The sequence below is a fragment of the Cetorhinus maximus genome, chromosome 20, assembly GCF_964194155.1.
Source record: "Cetorhinus maximus chromosome 20, sCetMax3.hap1.1, whole genome shotgun sequence".
NCBI classification, from domain to species: domain Eukaryota; kingdom Metazoa; phylum Chordata; class Chondrichthyes; order Lamniformes; family Cetorhinidae; genus Cetorhinus; species Cetorhinus maximus.
In genome coordinates, this window is record NC_135898.1 from 43,218,972 (window position 1) to 43,245,438 (window position 26,467).

The 26,467-nt window shown below is 43.3% G+C and overlaps 1 protein-coding gene across 2 annotated transcripts in view; it reads right to left on the reverse strand.

Annotated features, from left to right (window-relative positions):
* The window catches only part of rnls (renalase, FAD-dependent amine oxidase), a 139,395-nt gene that overhangs the window by 10,366 nt on the left and 102,562 nt on the right, over positions 1-26,467 (reverse strand). For both annotated transcript variants that reach the window (XM_078565956.1, XM_078565955.1), the window contains exons 5-6: positions 8,296-8,469; positions 4,148-4,323 (exon numbers count right to left, since the gene is read on the reverse strand). In XM_078565956.1, coding sequence (XP_078422082.1) covers positions 4,148-4,323; positions 8,296-8,469 — 350 coding nt within the window. The remainder of the gene's footprint in view (positions 1-4,147; positions 4,324-8,295; positions 8,470-26,467) is intronic.

Here is a 26,467-nt window from a genome sequence, read left to right on the forward strand (position 1 = left end):
ATCCAGGTGACTCCAAGAGTGTCCAGCCCATCCGACTGCCCTCTTCCTGTGACTTCAGCAGCTCCAACTCCACAGACTGAGAAGGGTGCCGCTGCCACACAGCAGGACCCCGAAAGCAGGCTCGGGCCCTCCAGGTCTCGGCCCTCTAGAGGACGCCTGTCAAAGTCATCACAGACAGGGCGTCACAGTCAGCAGGCTGCCTCCACCTCCACCTCTGCTGTGGCTGTCCGGGGAGCACCAAAATGTAGTGGCAGGGTTAGGAAAGTTAAAGAGAATTAGTTGTATAGCCTGGGCATGGGTATTAATCACTTGTACATACTGGTCACTATTGTCAATAAACTCCCAAGACTGTCTCCCTGCCTATGGCTCCTTATTCTGATGAGCAGTGTTCTTGTCACTCAGATGTGAAACCTTTCTGCACAAGATAAAGGCAGATGTCTCAGTCCAGGGCCTCTTCTCTGTGCTCTGTGCAGTCTTCAGACCAAAGTGATGGTCCAGCCTCACACTCCGTGGAAAAATTATTGATGCCTGCATCTCGGCGGTGCTGGTCATCGCTGCCAGAATGGTGTGGACAGGTGCCACAGAGTTCCATCATTCTCTTTGTGTGCTCTCAGCACCTTTAAGGGGGGGGCTGGCCCTCATCTCTTCAGCACCTGTGACCAGTGACGCTGTGCTCCAGCTCCTGAAGGGCTCAGGTGCTGAAGACAGACAAAGCATCAGATGCTTTTAAAGTTTCATGGCTGAGTCTCTATGATATGACCCTGATCACAGAGCGCAAGCGAGCTGCCCTCAGCCAGACAGGAGGCAGACATTCTCAGAAGCTATGTAAAGATCTACGAAGTGTCCTCACTGCATGTCATCATTGCCCTCCTGACTATTAGGGCCTCCACTGCATCTCCATGACAGGAGCATTCTCACAGAAGGTATTCGCACTACTATAAGCCAGACTGGAGTCAAACATTCAGAGATGCATATCGCCATCATCCTCCACAGATCTGGCAGCTGTGAGGGCCTCCCAGGCGCACCTGCCTTGTTTAGCCATTGCGAGGGCCCCATCCCCTCATCGTTGCCTCCGAGGACCTCCTCAGCCTCATCCCTGTCAGCGTCCTCCTCATTGGAGGAGACCTGCAGCTCCTCCATCTCCTCCTCAGCCAGCTCCTCTCCCCGTTGCAGCGCCGGGTTGTAAAGGGCACAGCAGACGATGACGATGCATGACACCCTCTGTGGACAGTATTGCAGGGCTCCACCAGATTGTTCCACGCACTGGAACCTCATCTTCAGCATCCGGATGGTCTGCTCCACCAAGTTGCGAGCTGCAGCACGAGCCTCATTATAGCGTCGCTCTGCTGCAGTCTGAGGCCGCTGCACGGGTGTCATCAGCCACGGCCTCTGTGGGTAGCCCTTGTCCCGAGGAGCCATCCCTGCAGCCTCTGTGGACCCTGGAAGACTGCAGGGATCTGCAAGTGACTCAGGGTGTAGGAGTTGTGCACACTCCCTGGAAACCGTGCGCACACCTGCAGGATGCATTTCTGGTGGTCACATAGCAGCTGCACATTCAGTGAGTGGAATCCCTTGTGGCTGATGAAATCCACTGAGTGTAGTGACAGAGACCTGAGCACCACATGAGTGCAGTCAATTGGGAATCCCGAGATCAGGATGAATCCAATGGCTCTTGCATCCTGGCTTTCCCACGCTGGGCGAAATGCACAATGTGCCATGGAGAAGATAGCGACCATGACCTCATGGATGCATTTGTGGGTGGAGGCTTGTGAAATCCCACAGAGGTCACCTGTGGAGCCCTGAAAGGAGCCACTGGCATAGAAATTGAGTGCCTCGGTCACTTTCACAGCTACTGGCAGTAGAAGCCCTCCATGTCCCCTTGGCGCCAAGTCCTGCAATAAGTGGCAGATGTGAGCGACCAGGTCTCTAGACAAGCACAGTCATCAGTGACACTGGTTCTAAGTCATCTGCAGGAATGACAGGCAGTCACTCGGGGTGTCACTAGGCACCGAGCAGCCACGGCTCTCTGTCGTGCTTCCGGGGCGCTTGGTGGCACTTTTGTGCCTCCGCGTTGCTTGCGTGGGGGGGGCATTCTAGGAGCCCGACCCCAATTATATCACTGTGGTTGTGCCTGATATGTCTCAGTTGCGGAGGGATGGTCAGTTTATACAGGTGTCCCCACTGCGTGGTCACTTCCCTCGCCTACCCTGACTCCCACCTCGATTTCTTGTGCGCGGGATCCAACGCCAGGGCAGCAGCTGCCCTACCACCTCCCCCCCGGCAACAGCAGCCCCTGCAGGCGCAGTAGTTGCCCCCCCCCGGACAACACCCCCCCCCCCGCCCATTCACTGACAACAGTTGTTCCTGGACACCCCCCACCACCACCCGACAACAGTTGCCTCCATGGCAGGGCGGCACTTCACCCTAGCCTCCCAGCACCCCTGAAGCCTGCAAACAACAGGCGACGCTGATGAGCTCTGAAGAACGATGCTGTTCACTCACCTCAATTCCCCCAAAGTGAAGGCTGCCAAGTGCACGTCGTCTGCGTGCTGTTGTGAAACGTGTCAACGTGCTTTCCCTCCGACTTGGGCGGACAATCCAGCAGGGGTCCAAAAGCCTGGCAGGATAGACTTTTAATGACACGCTGATGTATTACAATGAGCTCCCTGACGACTGTTGGCAGGAAACGCTGGCCGCCATTGGCAGGCTGAGCGGACGATTGCGACCTGCCTTCTCGCTGTCATGAAACCGACTGCACCGTATTATCTGCGCACACCACCTATCTTGCCCGATGCCAGCGGGCATGGAAAATTACACCCAATGTTTCCTCTTGTGGGGAAGAGCGTAACGAGAGACCATCAATATAAGATAGTTACCAAGGAATCCAATAGGGAATTCAGAAGGAACTTCTTTACCCAAAGAGTGATGAGAATGTGAAAGTTGTTAGCACAGGGAGTGGTTGAAGCAAGTATATAGATGCATGCAAGAGGAAGCTACATAAGCCTATTTGGGAGAAGAGAACAGGGGGTTACACTGGTAGATTTAGATGAGGAAAAATGGGAGGAGGCGCGACTGGAGCATAAACACCTAAACATAGGTTGGCCGAATGCCTTGTTTCTGTGCTGTATATACTTTGTGATCCAGAAGCTGCAGAAAATGGTTTGTGGGGTTAGTGACTCCTATTTGACTCCATATAAATGTGGTAGTGCAGAATCTCAGGAGGCCCTTAAGGGACATAGCAAATATTTTGAAGGATAATTCTGGTGCAATACTGTTAGCTTTGAGATATTAGGCCTTAGTGTATTAGGCCATTTTATTGCCTCAATTCTACTGTAAAACAGGACAAAATCCAGCCCTCACTGTCTAAAACAAAAATGACAAATGACCACTTGAGCAAGATATTAGATGTAACTGGTTCTTGTGTAAAGCTACAATAGCAAGATGTCATTGAGTGGAGGAAAGAAGAGAAGGAATCTAATGGTGAACCAAAAGAAAAATTGCAGGTTTGCTCTGAGAATTTTGACACTGCGTCTGAGCAGCTGGATTAGAAAGCCTCTCCACTCCTTCCTGGGGGCCACCTTATTTTGTTCAGCTGCTGAAGAATGAATGGTTGCCACTGCATTGGTAACAAAAAGCAAAATACAGATACCCATTCATTAACCAACCAATACTGCTTAAGATTTAGATTTCTAAATAAGTAGATATCTAAACATCAAAAGCAGTGGCCTGGTCGTGTGATGCTCCCATTGCAGAAAGGGACCTAAATTAGATGAAGAATTCAGCCTTAGAAAATAAGTCGGTCTGGTTCCACACTTGGCTGCATTAACAATTTGTATAACTTTCCATCATACAACTAAATAAGGCCAAATATTTCATCCTATGGATTGAAAAGTGGATGCCAATTAGGAGACTTCAATGGCATTCTAGATTTATTATCCAGCTCTTACACCTTTTAAGGCCTCCCCTGTCTAAGGTTTACTTTTAACATGCAGTAATCAAAATAAATGCATGGCTCTCGTCCATTCCCCTTGAAGTATACACTAGCCTTTGGCTGGACCTGCCAAGCAACAAAATAAAACCACAGTTTTTGTTTCTGGTTTGAATTGAGAAGTTGTTTAGGACACATAGCCATTATAATCAGAATTACCTGCGAGTATCTCCACTTGTGACATTTGGTACTTATAGACTTGGGTAATCCTGGTAGAACTTGTTGTAGCTGGTCAAGGATCAGAAGTTCCACTTCTTCCTTATCTTTATGCATATTTTCAACTCCAAACTGAACTGTGGTGTGGACAACTATGGAAGGTCCAACTTCAGGGGATTCTGTACAAAGCAGTAAAACAATAAGTAGGAGAACCATTTACATCGTCATGAATGAGATCAACTCTGAGTAAGTACATAAGAAATAGGAGCAGGAGAAGACCATTCGGCCCATCGAGCCTGCTCCGCCATTCAACATGATTATGGCTGAGCTTGTGCTCCAACTCCACTTCTGCGCCCGCTCCCCATATCCCTTGGTTCTCTGAGAGACCAAAGATCTGTCTCTCTCTTTGTCTTTAATATATTCAGCGATGGCACATCCACAACTCTCTGGGTTGGAGAATTCCAATATTCTCAATCCTTTGAGTGAAGGAATTTCTCCTCATCTCAGTCCTAAATACCGGCCCCTTATCCTAAAACTGTGTTCCCTTGTTCTAGATTCCCCAACCAGGGGAAGCAACCTCTCAGTAGCTACCCTGCCAAGCCCTTTCATAATCAATGAGATCGCCTCTCATTTTTCTAAACTCCCGAGAATATAGACCCAATTTATTCAGCCTTTCATCGTAGGAGAACCCTCTCATCCGAGGGACCAACGTAGTGAACTTTTGCTGTATTACCTCCAATGCTAGTATATCCGTTCTTAAATATGGAGACCAAAATTGGACAGTAGGTGTGGTCTTACCAAAGCCCTATACAATTGTAGAATGACTCTTTATTCTTGTACTTCAATCCTCCTGCAATGAAGGCTAACATGCCACTTGCTTTCCTAATTGCTTGCTGTACTTGCATGCTAACCTTTTGAGTTCCTTGTATGAGTAGACGCAAGTCTCACTGAACATCAACATTTACAAGTTTCACGTATTTTTTTAAAACTCTGCTTTTCTGTTCTTACAGCCAAAGTGAATAACTTCACTCTTTCCCACATTATACTCCATCTGCCACCTTATTTCCCACTCACTTAACCTGCCTATATCTCTTTGTGTCCTCCTCACAACTTGCATTCCCATCTAGATTTGTATCATCAGCAAACTTAGATACATTACTCTCTGTCTCTTGGTCCAAGTAATTTATATAGCTCAGGCTGTATAGCTGTAAATATCTGTATCCTTGCAGTACTCCACTAGTCATAGCCTGCCAACTTGAAAAATGCCCCATTTATCCTGACTCTCTGCTTCTTCTCTGTTAACCAATCCTCCAGCCATGCTAATATTCACCCCCAAATCCATGAGCCATTATCCTGTATATTCTAGCACTTTCCCAATGACTGACGTCAGCTAACTCACCTGTAGTTCCCTGTTTTCTCTCTCCATCTCTTGAATAACAGTGTTACATTTGCTAACTTCTAATCTGCCAGGACCATTCGGAATCTAGGGAATTTTGGAAAATCATAGCAGTGCATCCACTATCTCTGCAGTTATCTCTTTTAGAACCCTAGTATGTAGGCCATCAGGTCCCCGGGATTTGTCATATTTTAGTCCCTTAAGTTTCTCCAGTACTTCTTCTCTGCTGATATTAATTACCTTAATTTCCTCACTCTTATTAGCCCCTAGGTTACCCTCTATTTCTGGTATGTAACCTATGTCTTCTACTGATAAGACAGACACAAAACATTTGTTCAATGTCTCTGCCATTTCCTCATTCCCAATGATAATTTCTCCTATTTCTGCTTCTAAGAGTACGATCAACATAGTTGGGCTTCAGTAAAGGGTGAAGCATTGCTTTCCAAACTGCCTTCAAACTAACAAGCTTTCATATCTTAAATCCGTGCATACCATTTGTGGTTGAGTGTCAAAGGACCTAATGTGTACTATGGATCACAATATCTAAAGGACAAGAGTATCATTGATTCTCAGCTTGGATAAGCAGCAAGGCTGGGGAGGTCCCAGTGTGGATCGCTGGTCCATGCTGGGTTAACTGACCTCAGCTAAGGTGGGTGATATGGTATAACAAATTGGCCTCAGTGCCATGTTTCCAATGGAAATGAAAGGTGAGTGTTTTCTATGATGGGTAGCTAATCCTCAACACCAGTTGGCAACCTGACAACCCAGCTCAATCTCTTCAGGAGAGATGAGCTGGAGAAATTGGGTAAAAATAAAAGTCAGTAAATGATCATTTTGATTTCACAAAATTAAAATATCAAAGAAAAACTTGTGTCTTTCATGACCTCAGGATGTCCCAAAGCACCTTATGGCCAATGAAGTACACTTAAAGTGTAGATACTGTCGTCATGCAGCCAGATTATGTACAGCTAGGTCCCACACACAGCAATGTGATAACAAAAAGGTAATCTGTTTCAGATCAAAAACAGAATTACCTGGAAAAACTCAGCAGGTCTGGCAGCATCGGCGGAGAAGAAATCAGTTAACGTTTCGAGCCTTCATGGCCCTTCGGCAGAACTGAAGCATAGTTAGAAGAAGGGAGAAATATAAATTGGTTTAAGGTGGGTGGGGAGGGGGGGGCGGGGGGGTGGGGGGGGGGGGGGGGGGGGGAGACATTGAGGGTGTGGTGATTGTGGAGATGAGCAGATAATCAAAAGATGTCACAGACAAAAGGGTCAAAGAGGTGTTTTGTCTGAGAAAAGTGCTAATTAAGAATAGAAGACAGGATATTCAAAGTACAGCTCCAGTGGGGGTGGGGTGGAAAGGCTAACAAGGTTTTAGTTTTAGATTTAAAAATAATGGAAATAGGTGGGGGAAGAACAATCTATATAAATTATTGAAAAAAAAGCCGGTGGGTGGGGGGGGGGGGGGGGAGAAACGGGGTGGGGATGGGGGAAGGGGGAGTTTAAGATCTAAAGTTGTTGAATTCAATATTCAGCCCAGAAGGCTGTAAAGTGCCTAGTCGGAAGATGAGGTGCTGTTCCTCCAGTTTGCGTTGGGCTTCACTGGAACAATGCAGCAAGCCAAGGACAGACATGTGGGCAAGAGAACAGGGTGGAGTGTTAAAATGGCAAGCGACAGGGAGGTTTGGGTCTTTCTTGCGGACAGACCGCAGGTGTTCCGCAAAACGGTCGCCCAGTTTTGCGGAACACCTGCGGTCTGTCCGCAAGAAAGACCCAAACCTCCCTGTCGCTTGCCATTTTAACACTCCACCCTGTTCTCTTGCCCACATGTCTGTCCTTGGCTTGCTGCATTGTTCCAGTGAAGCCCAATGCAAACTGGAGGAACAGCACCTCATCTTCCGACTAGGCACTTTACAGCCTTCCGGGCTGAATATTGAATTCAACAACTTTAGATCTTAAACTCCCCCTCCCCCCATCTCCACCCCGTTTCTTCCCCCCACCCCCACTTTTTTTTTCAATAATTTATATAGATTCTTCTTCCCCCACCTATTTCCATTATTTTTAAATCTAAAACTAAAACCTTGTTAGCCTTTCCACCCCACCCCCACTAGAGCTGTACTTTGAATATCCTGTCTTCCATTCTTAATTAGCACTTTTCTCAGACAAAACACCTCTTTGACTCTTTTGTCTGTGACATCTTTTGATTATCTGCTCATCTCCACAATCACCACACCCTCAATGTCTCTCTCTCCCCCCACCACCCCCCCCCCCCCCCACCCACTTTAAACCAATTTATATTTCTCCCTTCTTCTAACTATGCTTCAGTTCTGCTGAAGGGCCATGAAGGCTCGAAACGTTAACTGATTTCTTCTCCGCCGATGCTGCCAGACCTGCTGAGTTTTTCCAGGTAATTCTGTTTTTGTTTTGTATTTCCAGCATCCGCAGTAGCTTTTACCTTTTTGTTTTAATCTGTTTCAGATGTTGGTTGAGGGATCAATATTGTCCAGGACACCAGGTAGAGCTCCCCCACCCTTCTTCAAAATAGTGCCATGGGATCTTATACTTCCATCTGTGAGGGCAGCTTTGGTGTAACATCTCATCCAAAAAACAGAGTGTTATTGTAGTAAGATTACAGTTAATCTGCCTACAGCCTGGAGTTGATTGATTGTTAGTTTTGCAATGGAAATACCGAATGAAATGTTTGCCATTACAATTGCCCTGTTGTTAACAAGAAAAATAATGGCAGCACTGACCTAAACTGCGTTTCTTATTATCGATGGAGATGAAGCGTATGCAAGGGTTATCGGCAATGTACTTCATGGCCCAGGGGACACCAATCTGTGTGCCTGCCTCGTAGAAAAGGGCCAAAGCAAAACGAGAGGAATAACTTGCTGCTTCCAGTTGCTGCCTTTGTGATTCACTTATTACTGCAATTAAAAAAGATTGTGGAAAAATGAAAGGGACAATGTCATAAAATCAATTTTTCATTTTTGCAATGCAGGACAACATGCATGGTCAATATTTGTTTGACTAAGTAGCAACTGCATTACAGCTGTCTATCATGAAATATTTACGACGGGGTCCTGGGTTGAAATCCAGCTCAGACTGGTGGGGTGATGAGCTTGTGTCTCTAATGGTTGTTAAGGGGCAGTTTAAGTACTCTCAATTCTGTTCTCAGGGGACAGAGCTCCATAGTGCAAAAACCTCACTGATAATTCAAAATCAGCACTAAACAATTATTTTAACCTATCAGCCCCTTAATGTATTTGAAATGGGCTAGCAACAAATGGATTTGTGAGCCACACAATTGGCTGTGAGAGCCCAAGGTATTAAACTTTTATTTTAAAGCAACTGGAAACACGGCATTAATAGACAATGATCTCATAAGGCAGACCCTCAACAGACGAAAGGAAAGTGCAGCCAATGGAGCTCAAAGTGGGAGCAGATGGAGAGGTTGCAGTCAAGGTGTCTGAAGGTGTGCAATCTGTGGGCATCAAGGAACACTGATGCAGACCAGTTCAGGAGTAAGTGACCATTAAACCTTGCTTAAGTGGAACTAGGAGTTGCCTCATGCTCCAGATAGACTAACTTCACACCAATTTGTTTAGGTTATTCAAATCAACACACGACTTGGCAATGAATCATCATTGGTCCAGATGCAAAAACGTTAGAGCAGCCGAGCCCTGTTTTATTTTAACACAATGGATCATAAGAAAATGAAAGAAAATAAATACATGGCTATTAAATCATTGTCTACTGAACAGTAAAAGGTGTTAATAAGTTCATCTTACATTCCTTGTTCAAATCAGTCCTCAGAATACTCCAACAGGGAATCTGTTTCTTAAATTGGTTTCCATCTTGTCTTACAGCGTACTTGTACTGAATGGTTGTTGCATGGCTTTATTACAATGCACACAGGGCAAGTTCTAACAGTACAGGTCCATTAGTTAATGGTAATGGTTGAGTAATGTTAGGCTTACAATAATGTAGTTTAATTGTATCACTTGGCCTTGCTGCTTATTTTAGATTGTTTTACATTTGCACCATCAACTCCAAGTTAAACAGGATTAACGCTGTCACCTAACCTTTCACAAAATGTTCAATTCACTGATTTTTCTAAAGGTGATTGTGTAGAGGATCGAGGAGAGGCTGAGTAATTGTAGTTTTTGATTATGTTTCAGGCTGGCATGCAGTAATGTATGGGAGTGCAATTATACTGCACACTGCATGCTGCAAAGCAGTGCCTCCAAAATTGTAATATAGCTGTAGGAAACGTTTGGCATCACAGTGTGGTATGTACCAGGTAAGGAGCTAGTCTGCCTTTGTACCAACTACATGTTTAGGTATACACACACACATATCTGAGTAAATGTTAAAGTACATGCACATAACTCTGATGTACATGTTAAGTTACACACGCTCAGAACTCTAAACATGTGTTTAGATACACATGTTAATGTGCACACACATAGAACACCGATGAATATATGTTAAAGTTCACATGCTCAGAGTTCTGAGCACATGTTAAGATGCAGGTATATAAGCGCTCTCCTTTGCTGGCCTAAAAGATGTCGTGAATGCACACTATAACTTCTTTCTAAAACTAGCTAGTAGGATCAACTGATGCTTGCAGCATAACAAAAGAACATTAAGGAGTTGCACATATGCCTGCTCAACTTTATTACGATTCTTCATTCGAATTGATGAGCAGCTAAAACCAAACAGAGCACCAGTATTCAAGGAATGGTTGCATAGGAACCTCGTATGTGGCTGATGTAATCTGGGAGTTGTTAGATACCCATTTAGCTTTACAAGCCAAACCTTAATGTTTGGCCGCTTTGCTTGTGTTATTAAGCAGGATAGGTTGCCAAAAATGTACAGTAATGGCTAAACTGTCCTGTTGCAGTCAATGATAGATCATCGTTTGTTAGTTTTAGGTGCCTCTAGAATGATTAACCACGATAATGAGTATTTTAGTACTAAAAACACACAAATCATATCATCTATAAATTGATTAATAGCTTGTGAAACATCAAGGCACAAATGGCTGTGATATATTGGTACTTTTTGAATTCCTTTATCAGCTATTTTAACAAAGTATTAATTAATTTATAAATAAACCAGTTAATACTTCCATTAAATAGCTGATACAAGGTGTTTGTATGAACAAATTAAACACTTATGTACTAAGATTACAGTTCCTTCTTTCCTTTAACATGGATTTTTCATTCATTAGAGGAATGAACATAATTAATGAACTTTTCTTCAGTCACAATTTTCATGAACCACTGTTTTATATCTGATTTTGATGTTGACGCTTATTTTAAGCTCAAAGTTAGTTCCAATTGTTTACTGAATAAAACACTGAAATTTGCCACTCATTGTTGCCAAGCTGCTTATGTGTTTTTGAACTTGGCTGACTGATGTGGGAAATCAGACATTGCTTCACAGATTGGCTCGAATATTACTACTCACAATTAAATAATAAACCAGATGTTTGTTGAATTGATGAGTACAAAACCATCCGATGAAGGACCGTATTAGCATTTATATAATGTGCTCACATTTGCAATTTTATGTTTATGAGAAAGAAAAGGAAGACTTGCATTTTTAGAGAAGCTTTCATGACCACAGAATGTCCCAAAGCGCTTTGTAGTCAATGAAGTACTTTTAAAGTGTAGTCACTGTCGTAATGTCGAAAATGTGGCAACCAATTCGCACACAGCAAACTCCCAGATGAACTTCCCCTTGCTCTTCTTCAAAGTAGTGCATGGGTTATTTTATGTCCACCTGAGAGGGAAGTCGAGGCCTGAGTTTACATCTTATCCGAAAGCCAACATCTCTGCCAGTGCAGTACCTCTTAAACACTATATTGGAATGTTAGCCTAGGTTCTGTGCTCAAGTCTGCGTGATGTGACTTGAACTCACAACCTTCTGACTCAGTGGTGAGAGTGCCGTCACTGAGGCATGGTAAATGAGGTGAAGGTGGATGTGAAGGAGATGCACTGTCATTTGGAGGAGATGATGCTAGCTGGACATTACTATCAATGGGGAGAGATGTGTGCTTGGTGTGCTGTAATCAACTTTATAAATAACCTGTGTAGGATACTGCTATGTCTAGTGCACAGAGGGAGTCCTCATGCAGTGTTCTGAGAACCTCATAGTGTAATATCTGAAAAAAACATGAGCTTGAACCAAAAATACAAAATCACTCTAACAAAACAGTATTTAATAAATAATACAATTTTAAACAGAAATGACATATTATTCAACATAATTTTGTTTTATTTGTCTCCCTAGTAGATCAGTTAGTTTATCCAGCAAGTAGCTGTATAACTGTAGGGATAGTAAAGATCCCAGGTTCAATTCCTAGGACAGTGCAGAGCTGGCTGATGTCAGCCAGGGTAATAGTGGGATTATGAGATTGGCCTTCACAGCCCCAGATTAAGTAAAGGAAAGTCACCTGGGGTTCCTACCCTGGACTGCTATTCAGTGAAATAGAGAAGCTTGTTGTGTGGACTGGATTGAGACTCAGTTCTGATATCATCCACGGTGCATTTTATTTGAGGCTCAGTGGGTAGAACTCTCACCTCCAAGCCAGAAGGTTCAAGTCCCACTCCAGGGACTTGAGCACATAATCTAGGCTGACACTCTGAGGGAGTGCTACACCCTTGGGTGTGCCATCTATCGGATGAGACACTAAGCTGCCCCTTTCAGGAGGACTTAAAACATCCCAGGGTGCTATTTGATGCCAAAATAAGAGTGACATTTTTTCCGTACTGTCATCTATACTTGCTGGAGAAAAGCCATATAACTTAACTTTTTCCATTTGATATAAATATGGAGTCATCAGGCACAGATTTCCCTACAGACCTCGGTTTATTAGCTGTATCATAAAAGTTATAGGAAGAATGCAATTACTAACACAAATGTCTGTCAGTTAGAGCAGGATTCTCTAATCAGTAAGGTGGAATGTCATGGTTAGCACTAATATGATACAATTTATAAAATCTAAAATTTACTAATACAATTTTACTCTCTCCTGAAGGTGACTGTTGCCCGCCAGCCAGTATCCCACTCAAACGGCCATGATTTAAAATCTTGCCACTGTCCCTCTTCTCTGATCTCTGCACATAATAAGCTGGACTTTTTTTTTGCGAAAGCATCAATGGACATATGGTTTCACTCAGACCCTTTAGTAATGTTGTGTGGGTATTTATGCTCTAAAGTTAGCAGCATGAATTGTGACAGCTTAATAAAAGAAAAAGGCATTGGCAAACTCGAAGAGATGAGTAAAAAAGTTTGACTTCAATGGAAATAAAAACAGAGAGATATAAAACAGGTCATTGACTCACTATCACCCTATCCTACAAAGGCAAGAGCTACCCTGCTGTGTCCATTCTGTATTTCAGAATGTTAGAACATATTTGGCCTGAGTTCAAGCAGAATATTCTTGTTCACTTGTTTAATACTGTTTTGTCACCTTTGGTAAATCAATTCATTCAGTTATTTATTTCTAGCAAGCCAGGAAAAAGAGCACAAGCTGACCAACAGCTGGTACAATCCCAAAATCTGACAGCTCAAAAATGACCCCGATTATAAGTGTAATGACAGGTAAAGGCAAGGAGTTACTTGGAAAGTGCAATGGGACATGACCCTGTCATCATTTAGGCTACAAGAAAAGACAACTTTTGATGACTTTTGTTGCAGGAGAAAAAAAATCTTAAAGTGCACAAAGTACAGTTGGCAACAGTGATGAATTTAGAAATAACAAGAGCTCAAGGCATGAGACAGATTTCCTAGTGGAGTCTGGGGACATGTTCCCTCCCACACAACATTATATTTAGATTTTTGACAAAGCACAATTTATGTTTTTTTAGCAGCCCGCTGTAACTCTGCTTTTCAACGAAAAAGATCTTTTTACTGTAAGGCCTGACATATATCATATATGAAAATAACTGTAGTTATAGGCACTTTAAATATGCCAGCTCCAATTTCTTTTGTTGAGAATTCAACATGAAAAACATGGACTTGATATATATGGAGTGGGAGGGTAGGGGTGGGGACAGAACACCAGGGAATGCATGAAGATCCTGCCACATTTAATATATTTCCTCTGTTTCCTGGCTGGGAGAGGCTGGTTAGCTGTCTGGCAGGTAGGTCGTGGTGGGTGCAATTGGAATGAAAGCTGAGGAAGATAATAGAAGGAAGGTTACGAGGAGAATAATAAATAGAAGGCTGGGAGGATTGTGGATGGAAGGTCAGGGGGATTGTGGATGGAAGGTCAGGGGGATTGTGGATGGAAGGTCAGGGGGATTGTGGATGGAAGGTCAGTGGATTATGGATGGAAGGTCAGGGGATTGTGGATGGTGGTCAGGTGGGGGGAATTGTGAAGGAAGGTCAGGAGGATTGAGTCATAGATTCATGAACATAGAGAGCCGTTTACGGTACAGAAGGAAGCCATTCAGCACTTCGAGTTCATCGAGCAATCCACTCAGTCCCATTCCCCTATTCTATCCCCATAGCCTTGCAAATGTATTGCCATTGTGTGCCCATCCAAATTCCTTTTAAAATCATTGATCGTCTCTGCTTCCACTATCCTCATTGGCAACAAGTTCCAGGTCATTACCACTTGCTGCATAAAATGTTCTTCCTCACATTCCCCATGCATCACTTGTCCAAAACCTTAAATCTGTGTCCCCTAGTCCTTGTACAATCAACAAATGGGAGCTTTGCTACTTTATCTAGACCTGCCATAATCTTGTCCAGCTCCATCAAATTTCCCGTCAATCTACTTTGCTCTGTGGAGAACAGCCCCAGCTTCTCCAACCTAACCTGCCTGGTGTGCAAATGTTACACCTTCATTCAATAAAGATTGTAAAAATAAGCCTAGCAACTACAGACCAAATCGGTTTAACCTCGGTTGCAGAAAAGCTTTTAGAAATGATAATTTGGGACAAAATTAACAGTCACTTAGACAAATGTAGATGAAATTAAGGAAAGCCAGCACAGATTTAAGGGCAAATCATATTTAACTAATTTGATTAAGTTTTTTGATGAGGGTCATGCAGTTGATGTGGTGTATATGATTTGATAAAGTGTCACGTAACAGGCTTGTCAGCAAAGTTGAAGCCGTTGGAATAAAAGTGACAGTGGTAGAATATGAGATTGGCTGAGTGACAGGAAATAGAGAGCCGTGGTGGATGGTTGTTTTTTTTGGGCTGGAATAAGACATATAGGGGAGGATCTTCTGGTTGGTGAGCGGGGACGGGGCCCGCTCGCTGACGTGTAAAATGACGCGGGATGACGTTGGGTGGAACTCTCAATGTCACCCTGCGTCATTTCCATTTTCAGGTCGGCGGAGGTGCAGCCAAATCAACCGCATGCCCGCCGAACTGTCAACAGCCTATTGAGGCCATTTAAAAAATAATGAACATCATTAATGGACCTGCCCATCCAACCTTAGGGTTGGCAGGCAGGCCGGGAGCCCTGGCGGGCTTAAGAAAAAGCATGAAACCTCATCCACGGGCGGTATTGAGGTTTTATGAGGGTTTTTAAATATTTACTAAAGGTTTCAGTAAAAGTGATGGACTGTCACATGAGGGGACATGGTGTTTAACATTTTTTAATTTGGGGCCAATCTCCCTGAGGCAGCACTTATCCTCAGGGAGATCAGTGCGCTCTTTCGGGCGGATTTTTCCTATAGTTCCCTGAGGGTTGATATTACATCAAGAAAAGCAGTGGTCCTATATTACTGACCCAGACTTGGGTATACAAGGCACAATTTCAGATGTTGTGGATGACACAAAACCTGGAAGTATTGTGAACTGTGAGGAGGATAGTGATAAGCTTCAAAAGGACTTAGACAGGCTGTTGGAATGGGCAGACAACTGGCAGTGAAATATATAGGCTGGATTTTACCATTGGCGAGCGGGGGCGGGGCCTGCTCGCCGACACGTAAAATGACGCGAGGTGACGTTGGGCGGAATTCCCAACATCACCGCACCCCATTTAAATTTTCAGGAAGGCAGGGGCGCAGCAGAATCAGTTGCGCACCTGTCAATGGCCAATTAAAGTAATTAGTGGACCTGCCCGTCCAACCTTAAGGCTGGCGGGCAGGTCAGGAGCCCTGGCGGGAAGTAGAAAAAACATGAAACCTTATCCACAGGCGGGATGAGGTTTCATGTAGGGTTTTAAAAATTTTAATAAAGTTTTTTTGGAAGTTATGAACATGTCCCAACTCATGTGACATGTAAAATGGTGCCGCGCCTCCAAGCACGCCCGCCCATCAACTCCCCCCCGCCCCCCCGACGGGGGGAAAATTCAGCTCATAATGCGGACAAGAATGAACTAATTCATTTTGGTAGGAAGAACAAGGAAAGACAACGTAAAATAAAAGGTACAATTTTAAAGGGAGTACAAGAGCAGAGATACCTAGGGGTCCATACACAAATCATTGAAGGTGGCTGGGCAAGTAAACTATTCCTCCTTGTCTTTATCGTTCTGCCTCTCCAAGGCATATTACCAGTGGCAGGAAGCTTAGCAGTGCATCTGCTCACTGGGCAGCCAATTGAGTCACTTAAGTGACTAATTAAGGGCCACTTCCTGCCCCCACGGGCATTTTGCCCATGTCAGGAGGGTCTGTGACCTCACAAGGAGACCACCAGTAAACTCTGGTGGCCTCTCGGTGGGTTCCTGGGGCCTGTACATCTGGCCCTGGCTTCCTCAAAGACACTCAGAAGTCTTCCAGGGCGCCTAGGCATTGAGGCACTCTGTCCCTCGTGATGCAGCCTCAGCACTGGCCCCACCAGCAGTGGTGTTGCTGAGGTGCTGGCCCCTCGGATTGGGATGCTCCTTGGAGGCAGGTCTCCATTCTCAATTGGACAGTGGCCCCAACGGCAGCCTGCTAATTTTGCTGCTGGCAAAATGCCGCATCAGGGCCTTGCCGCCTGACTGTGCAGTGTCGGCTCCCCCTTTCGGCCCCAGTGGCATGGGACCTGACCATCAGTGAAGAGTTCATCCAAGGACTTTGGAGAGGAAAGGAAGATTGAAGATTTGATGGGTAGTTTGCAAGGACAGAGGGGTCAAGGGTGGGTTTTTTGGGGAGAGGGTTGATGACGATAGAGTTGAAGGGGAGAAAAAAGAAACATTTACAATATTAGCTAACAAGAAGATAGGTTGGGTAATCAGAACGAATAGAGGTTGGTCTCTTGAACAAAGTGAGTTCGCAGAGGGCATCAGAGGTAAAGTATAGAGAAACCAGATGAATATGTGAGTTCAGATCTAGGGAATGGGGGAGCCTTGGGCTATGAGAAGTAAGACTAGAAATTACTGTTGGTGATAAGAGTAAACGTGGGCTTAACATTTTGCATAACATTCCTTTACCTACTATTTTAATGTTCGTGTTAACCCATCTAAAATAAATAGGTTGACAACTCTGTTAAAATAGCTACACATCTGTCCGTTATCACTAATTTTCTAGCTTATATTGCTCTCCTGGTTCTCCCAAAAAGAATTGCTTTCTTGTGCTGGAAGCCAAAATCATAAGACACATAAATCATTTTTAAAAAAAGGAAAGTGAAAAAGAACAGGTGCAGTGTTTCACTAAACACTGAATTTAGTGTTTTCAGGTGTATCTCACTGGCTTCCCTAACCTAGTGCTCCTTATTTAGTATACAGTTATTGATTATTAAAATCAGTCTTCATACTTCCTGCTGCTATGGACTGCGTAGCCTCGCTGCCTGGTAACCGCACAAACACAAAAGAACTTTCACCAGGTGTGTGGAAACAACCTGAAAACAATTTTCAAAGTTGCAGAACTTAAGTAGGGCTCCAACTTTAAACAAAATTATACTTGGGATATGAGCATTGCTAGCAAGGCTGGTATTTATCGCCAGCTTCTGATGAAAAGGTGGTGGTGACCTGCCTGTGTGAATAACTGTGCTCTCAACAGAAATGTTCAACTTTCCCGCTGTTTTAATGCAACGGCTGAATTTGAATATTATATTGTCAAATATTATTGTAGTAATTTAGCTGACACTTTTGTCCAAAGCAAATTTGTAACGATGATGATAAATGCTATTTTGAAAATGCTACTATATTTTTTGAATTCTTGCTGTGGGCCGGTGAAATTGAGCATCGGGCTGGATCTGGCCCACGGGCCATAGGTTCCCCACCCCTGCTGCAGCCACAGTGTGCCAGTGGTGGAGGGCTTGGCTGTTTAAGGTGGTGGATGGGCTATTTCTCCTGGATAGTAACGTGCTTTCCCATAAATGGCTCAATGGGTTACTTCGCACGCAATAGTAGTACACTGTAGTAAAATCTGAAATATGAAAATCTTAGTGTGATGGGTTAAATTCACTCAAACTCACCACTACTCTAAACCCATCCCCTGTTATATTTCTAAACCCTGGAAATTCTGTAGGAAGTCTCAACCAAAACTAGTCAATGCATTGACATCATGGAACATCTCAAAAAAAGTCTGCAACTAATCTTGAAGAAATAATCTTTCAGATAAAGCAATGGCCAAAAATACTCTTTGAAAAAAAAATGAACAGTTTAAAAGGTGAATTTTAGCAACTTCCTTGTTACATGTAATTTCTTTACAATCAAATATGAAATAAACGCTAAACAAAAACAGAAACAGAAATACCTGGAAAAACTCAGCAGGTCTGGCAGCATCGGCGGAGAAGAGCACAGTTGACGTTTCGAGTCCTCATGACTCTTCAACAGAACTAAGTAAAACTAAGTATGAAATAATCCCTACCTGTAACTGACTCTCAGAAACCATCAGTGCATCTTAAAATGTTTCTGCTTCACGTTTGTATGCAATAGTGGGAAAAAATCTGATAAATTGGTTCTAAAAGGACCTGAATCTGTTTGATTGCCGCATACTCCCAGTTGATCTGAACATTTGAAAGTGACAACTCCAAATCCCATTAAAAGTAGATAAGTTTCCTTGTAAGATGCTTCAACAGATGGGCTGAAGTGCTGGCAATCAACTTAAAAGCTGTTAATTGTCACATATTCAGAGCATGGTTTGAATAGTGTAGACTGGATGCATACTCAGGGCTATCTTATTATCATTATAAGACGAGACCATGAAAAGATCATTTCACTACCACATAGAAATAACTGAGGTGAATAGCATATATGCCTTTAAGGAGAAGCTAGATAAAGACATGAGAGAGAAGGGAATAGACTTTATCGTTTTTCTTTCACTTCCTTACAATATTTAAAGGAAATCCAAGGGGGACAGGTCCTAGGTGCAGAAAACAATTTTTAAAAAGGTCACAATTATCGAAGTTAAAACTTGCATTTACAATAATTTTTTTCTACAATGGTACTTGCATTTTCATTCCACCATTTCTCTTCAGGGCACAAAGCATGTCAATTTCAAGCTATGTTAGTTTACTTATAAGATCTCCTGTCTAATTCTTGTGAAGAGAACAGTGCCATTGCAGGGTGCCAGCAATCCTTCTGTCCCAACTCCAAATTGTCCACGTGAACTCCAAGGAGTAGAGTGTTCATCTCTACCACCTAAGGGGTAATCTGCAGCAGTAAATCGTTCACCCATTGTAGAAACTGTCCGATTTTAATTCTAGTAAAAGATCTAGAGTCTTCCCTTTAAGATCTAGACAAAGTCTTCACATAGGGAAAAACTTTCCCCCCATTGGGGGGGAAGTGCAGGAGCGGGGGACGCGCCGCCATTTTACGTGGGCAGGCCAATTAAGGCTATGCAATCCCTGTGTGAGCAGTGGGGGGATTCCCTCAGCCAAGAGTGCGCTCTTTCGCGCATGCGCGCAAAAGAGCACACAAATCGCCCTGAGGCAAAGTGCTGCCTCAGGGAGATCAGCTCCAAATTTAAAAACAAACAAATGATAGCAAGATTTCCGTGACATGTCCCCTCATGTGATACTGTCACATGAGTTGGGACATGTCCATCACTTTAACTCTAACCTTTATTAAATATTGAAAAACCCTCATGAAACCTCATCCTGCCCTAAGGTTGGACTGGCAGGTCCATTACTGAGGTTAAGTACTTTTTAAATGGCCTCAATAGGCCGTTGACAGGTCAGCAGGCGAACAGCTTATTTGGCTGCACCCCCGCCGACCTGAAAATGGAAATGACGCGGGGCGATGTCGGGAGTTCCTCTCGGTGTCATCCCGCATCATTTTCCGCGTCGGTGAGCAGGCCCCGCCCGTGCTCGCTGACTGGAAGATCCTCCCTATAAAGTTGTGGTGACATCCCATTCAGTTTGTGCTCACTTTTGTTACATAGACTTTCCCAATGGGGATCACTGGATGGCAATCAGGAGGAAAGATTCTGGGCTAACTTTTGGATGGGATAATAAACCATGACTTCATCTGCCTGCTCAGATCCCATGACACTATTTTGAAGAAAAACAGGGGTTATTATCCTTGGTGCCCTGACCAATATTTATCCCTTAATCAACATCACAAAAAACATTACCTGGTCATTATCACATTGCTGTTTGTGGGATTTTGCTGTGTGCAAATTGGTTGCTGCATTTCCTACATTACTACAGTGCTTCATTGGCTGTAAAGTGCTTCGAGATGTCTAGTGGTTATGAAAAATGCTATATAAATGCAGGTCTTTCTTTTCTCTTACCACTCTCTGAAGTAAAGGATATGTGATACAATATGGTGAGCCACAGTACAATAATGAGGGTTTTTTGTTTAACCCCTGGACTAGCTACAGATGACCCAGATGTTGGGCAGGTAAAGAAGCACTGTGGGTCATAGAAAGTGAGGGTTCACCAATGAGAGTGGGCTAAGATACTGAAGCCGAGTAGAATACGTGGGGTATTCAGTATAAACTGAAATGATTATTCTTTAGATGTTGGTTGCTTCTAAGCACCTATTGGAATTAAATTAATATGTTTAACCTTTCAAGTAATTTAAAACATATAAAAATAAGAATGTATCAAATGTGTACGGCTGCAGTCTTGGGAGACAAAAATTAAATATTATCTGCAAAACTTACATAGTCCTATTTTGATCTCTTATATCTCATGACACTTAACCCACATGCAAAAAAAAAATCAACACTATATTTAACTGTCTGCCACCCACATAAGAATTTTTATAGTGTACTGCTATAGAAGATAAGATTAACATTTTCCAGTCCATTTAGAGAACATTGTCACTGCAGAAGGATCGCTTTAATATATGTGTGATTACAAAAAGAACTTCATTGTTAAGAACTCTTTAAATTGCCCTGTATATATACATCAATTACTATGGAATAGGAGCTCAACTGTCAAGTATAGGAAGTTTACAGACTATTGCTGAGGAGATGTGCTGCAGAATTTTGAAAGCCTGTGCTCACATAAAGAATGATCAGTAACAAAATGGTCAATGCTGTTTGTCTCTTTCTGTTCACATTTTTTTACCAGGGAGTTTTCACATCGAAGATATTTCAAACTAGGTTCACACTGACATTTTTGATAAATGCATAGTAACATCAGACCAGAACTTTAAAGCATTCTCCTCCACTTTCTCCAGTCCTCTCTTGAAGGCACTAACTCATGCGAAGCTGTGTTTCTAAGGGAAGCCCTAAGTGCATCAATTCATTTAGGATAATTTTATTGAATAAATTGCCTAATAATCTAATGTGAACTACAGGCTCACTACATCCTTTCATGAGTTCCATGACCACAGTGGGTGACTAAACATTTTTGTGGTGTCAATCATCATTGGCTTTAACCAATTAACCAGCTAATGACCTCCTGACCTCTCCATGGAATGATTCCGAAATGCTGTTAAAAACAAGCTGACATCCCATGCCTATGCTCACAAGCAATCGAGGATTTCAGGCACCATTGTGAGAGCATGGTTCCCTTTCAAACTATTGACAGATTATACAACAGAGGCTCAGAGAGCAGAATAGAGTGTGGGTGGCTGGGGGAGGGTGTGGGCGGAGGGTGAGAGCAGGATTGAGAGCACAGTGGCAATGGTGGGCACTGGGAAATGCAGCGCAATAGTAAGGGGACTGGGGAGTAGAGCACACAAAGATGGGGCAAGGATATAGGTTAACGTTGAAACCATTGAACGGCAAAAGAATTGGAGTGGTGATGGACTATTTAATATCATTGGAGACATATAGTAAGCCATGTTACCAGTTGGCTGGGGATAATTTTTCCATAGATCTGATATCCAGTCAGAAGAGTGGGAAAATGCATTTTGTCAGACAATTAGGATGGATTTTTACTGCATCAGGTTATTTTTAATGGTCGACAGCAAGGTTGGCAGTTCACTAAACACGTAGCCATGGCCTAATTGTAAACTCTAATCTGATTGTTCAGCATTATAACATTTTAAGGAGAAAGTGTCAGGTTTAAAGGAATTCCGGGAATTACAGTCCATTAGAATGACAATGGCTTGTGAATTGGGCTGCACTGTGCCTATTTTTCAAGTCTAATAAGTCCCCAAAATGGGAGGTCGGAAGCATCTGCACACTTCTGGCTGGATGTGTGCTACCTGCCAAACTGGTTAAGGTCAAACAAGAGGTGTCCTTCCATAATTGGAGCAGGCGTTAGTCCTTTTGCATAAACAAAGAAGGGGCTTAATGCCTACTTGAGATCCCCGCTTCAAGACTGATTTGCCCTGAGGCAGCCAGCGCTGTCGTTGCGTTCAAGAAAGCAGGTCTTCTGATCACCTGCAGCTTAAGGTAAGTAACTTACCTAAATGTAACCACTCCTGCTCCTCCTAACCCCATATTTAGCCCTCTGCTCTGACCCCTGACTGCTAGCCTCCTCTCCCAGCCCCTGATTGCCACCCTGTTTATTTTACATAGGCAGTTTCTATTTTTAACACTCACTCTCAGGGTGTGGGCAATGCTGGAAAGGCAGCATTTGATTTCTCAGCCATCCTTCCTTGGAGTACATTAAGAGTCAATCACATAGTGGTAGCTGAAGTCATGTATATGTCCAGACTAAATCAAGCTGGCAGAATCGTCTCCTCAAAGGGCATTAACAAACTATTCGAGCTTTTACAACAATCTAACAACTTTTACCATCACCTTTTATGGTGTCACCCCATGATGACCATACTTGGTCAACTCAATTTCTTAACCTGCCATGACTCGATTTAAACTCACAACCTCAGAATAGCTGATCCAGCATAATGACCAGTACAGTGTCATACTCAAAGGTGGGCAAAGGAACTGGTATAATGGAAAGAAGATGACACCAAGGCATGACAACATGATTTTGTAGACAGAAAACATGCAGATGTAAGACTTTGAATGTATTATAGATACTTAATATATGAGATACTAGATACAGGCAAGAAGTTAAAAGCTGTAATTCAATCTCAGGGTTCTGCTAACTTTCTGCTGCTTTGCTTTTACAGCTGATCATGTCATGAGTGAATTATAACATTATAGGTCTATGCTTCATACATTTACAAGCAGGGACTTTCCGGAAAGGAACTCTGATATTGGAAACATCTCAAACCTTCAAAAATAGATCCCTTAGCCCTGGAGACAGCAAACTACCAGGAAAGCCTTACCGGTTCACAGGCGAACCACAGCATTCTTTCACAAAAATGACAGAGTCTGCTAGACTTTTCCGATTAGCAAAGATAAGATGGAAGTGAGTCAGTTTTCTTTCATTCCAGGGTTCTCTCCACAAAGAGCGTAGGCCGTTCCTATTGATTACAGGAAGGAACAAAGTGATTTGGCAAAATAGGGTAAATGTTAGGAGTGAGGTTTGTGATTAAAAGAGGGCAAAACCATTTGGCCATATGAGAATGGGTTTCCCTTTATGGGTAAATGCTGGAAAACCTGACAGTGCACATAAGATGGGTATGAGTGCAAATAGCTGCTTTTCCTTCTCGCACCTAATTTCCGTGGATCCATGGCTTCCATTTTCCAACCATTTCCTTTGCTTAGGCCATGCATCTAAACATTGAGGAGGAAATTTATGCATAGTTGCAGGCTTTCATCTCGTCTCCAGGTCATGGAGGTGAGACGAGGCCTGTACTCCCCTGAGTAAAGAAGCTTAAGGGTTGATCTAATGAAGGATTTAAGATAATTAAAGTTGATAGGTGTCAGGAAAATATAATAATTTTCATAATATTATTGGAATTTATTGTAAGGTAGGAATCGCGCCTGTCTGTGTGTGTGTGTGTTTGTGTCTGGGACTTAATTGAATTAAAGACAGCTGGTCTGAAGGCTTTGATGCATCAGAAGAGAAGCCAGGTTTGAAATGTTAAATAGGTAAACATGGCTGAAGTTTTAGAATGTGAGGTGTAATGGGAAAATTTGCATTTTTAGATAAACCAAAATAATTTGAATTTCAAAAGAGGTGATGAAATGTTTCACTTAGCCAGAAGAAGCCAAATAGTGTGTTTATTTTTCCCAAAACTTACTGATAAAATTGATATTATGAAAGATTTTTATTATTAGAAAAGTAGAGTTGAAAAGACATATTGGGACAATGGGATTCACAAAGGAGATGAGGTTATTTGTAAGAGGAAGGAATTCTAAGATCTAACAAGTGTGGAAAAGCCTCCAGCCCCTAAGCCTCAAGTTGCTGTCTTACACAAACTGAAGTGAAGAAAACTCACTTTGAATTCAACTGTTCAGGGTTCATGTTTTTTTGCCTGGGTCTTTTCAAATCTATGGGCAGAATTTTGCCCTTGATGGGCAGGCGGGACCCACCGGCTCAGCAGAGGGCAGGCAGCCGACCCCCGCTGCCGAAACAGGGCCCGCCGCCATTTTAAGTGGGCGGGCCAATTAACACGAGATGGGACATGTTAATAAATATCACAAAAACTTTATTAAACTTTTTTAAAACAGACATGAAACCTCATCCTACCGGTGGATGAGGTTTCATGTTTTTTCAGAAGCCCGCTGGGGCTCCTGGCCTGCCAGCCAGCCTTAATGTTGGATGGGCAGGGCCTTGAATTGGTTTAACTACCCTGTCAATGGCCTCAATTGGCCATTGACAGGTCGGCAGGAGGACAGCTGATTGCGCTGTCCGCCCGCCTTCTTGAATATTTAAATGGGGCGGGATGACATCGGGGGTTCCCCCCGACATCATCTCGTGTCATTTTCGCATCGGCGAGCGGGCCCCGCCCCCAGCTCGCCGACGGAAAAATTCTGCCCTATGTGTTTTACTGTTGCCTTAACGGGAGTGTAACTGGGAGTTAGATTAACTAGGGGGGCTAGGAGTTATCATAGTAGTAATTTGTAAACCTATGTATGTGCTTAAAATCATTTTTTAGTATTAATAAAGGTGTAATTTAATTTTGTAAGAAACCTATAAGACTCAGTGGTCTTATTGCTACTGAATTCAAGGCACACATCTTGAAATAAATACAAATTGTAAAACAGTTGTGGCAGTTGTTTCAAGGTTCGCTCTGGGATTTGAACAGCTCAGCATTTACCATCCACTGTGCTGTAACAATAGGCCAATGGAGAAAAATGATTTCCTTCAGTGGGGAAGTGCAAAACAAGTGGATATATTATCAGATTAAAATTAGAGCTGGACCATTCAAGGTATGATGTCAGAAAGCACTTCTTCATAAAAACAATAGTGGAAGTCTGGAATTCTCTCTGCCAAAAAGCTGTTGTGGCCGGGGGGCCGGGTGGGGAGGAGGTACAGGTTATTAAACTGAGATTGATAGAATTTTGTTAGGCAATAGTATTAAGGATAAAGAATCAAGGTGGATAGATTGAATTAAGATACAGAACAGCCATGACCTAAATGATTGATGGAGCACGATCAAGGGATTAAATGGTCTACTCCTGTTCCGCTGTTCTAATGTTCCTTCTGGATACAGGAGGAGAGACCCTGAGCGCTTGAAATGACCTGAGGGGAAGGGTTAACTATAAACTTGGTAATTGGCTGAAGTTTCTTCAGCCTGCCACAAAGACCTTCAGAGAACCTCAGGCCCAAACGGATCCCTAAACCCTGTGCCCCTATTTTTGGTCCCTGAATCATGGGTCTCAGAGAAGGAGGTGGGTGCTTGGAAACATTCTCTGTCACCTCTTAGAATAAGTGCAATGGGCCTGTGCCAACGGCAGGCTCAGGCCTACTTATGCCCTGCAGGAAATCTTGGGCAACACAATCGGGGTGAAGAGTGACACAACAATATCTCTGTTCCTTTTTCCTCTTCCTCACACCCAAAGAAACCCCAATTCCCCAAGCACAGCGAAGGCGAAAATATTTGAGATTTTCTTTTCATGAAAACTGGTCATGTTTAAATTTGCTAATTCTTCTATTAATAGATTGACAACAGTTTCTTCCTTACATAGTTCCCACTATAACATGCAACATTCTCCACCAGAGAGAACAAAAAGCAGACTTGTGCAAATCTCTGCCAATGATTCTCAAATGGATGCCAGGAGGCACACAAGAGCCTCCCGGGAAAAATTGTCCACTAATTTCCATCATCATTGTGGAATGCCTAAGATCTGCTTAGTCCTCTCCTATACCTTGGACATGACCTTTTAATTTGAATATCTATTTTCGGATTTCAGCCTGAGTGGTGGACAGGGGCACAACAATGGATTTCCATGCCCCTGGGCAAGGGTGGAGAAAAAAAATCAGCCAGGAGTCCTTCTTCTAATTATGATGAAGTAACTCCAGCCTGGGTGTGGAGATGTGTAGACACTGGGTGAGAGTAGCTCAGGCTCAACTGTATTGCCCTGTACAAATGAGCAGCCTGCTAACGTTCACCATCTGGGCTTAACTTGAAGAATGCCAGCGCCCATGGAACTATACCCAAGCTTGATTCAGCACCTTCAGAAGGGGAGGAGACAGAATGGACAAAAAAGTAATGTCCATAGAAGGACAATGATATCTTCAACGCTGTATCATTGGCCTATATTTAGATCATTTCCTTTTAGCCCTGTTGCCATGCTTCTGCCTTCAGCTCGAAGGAATGGATGGT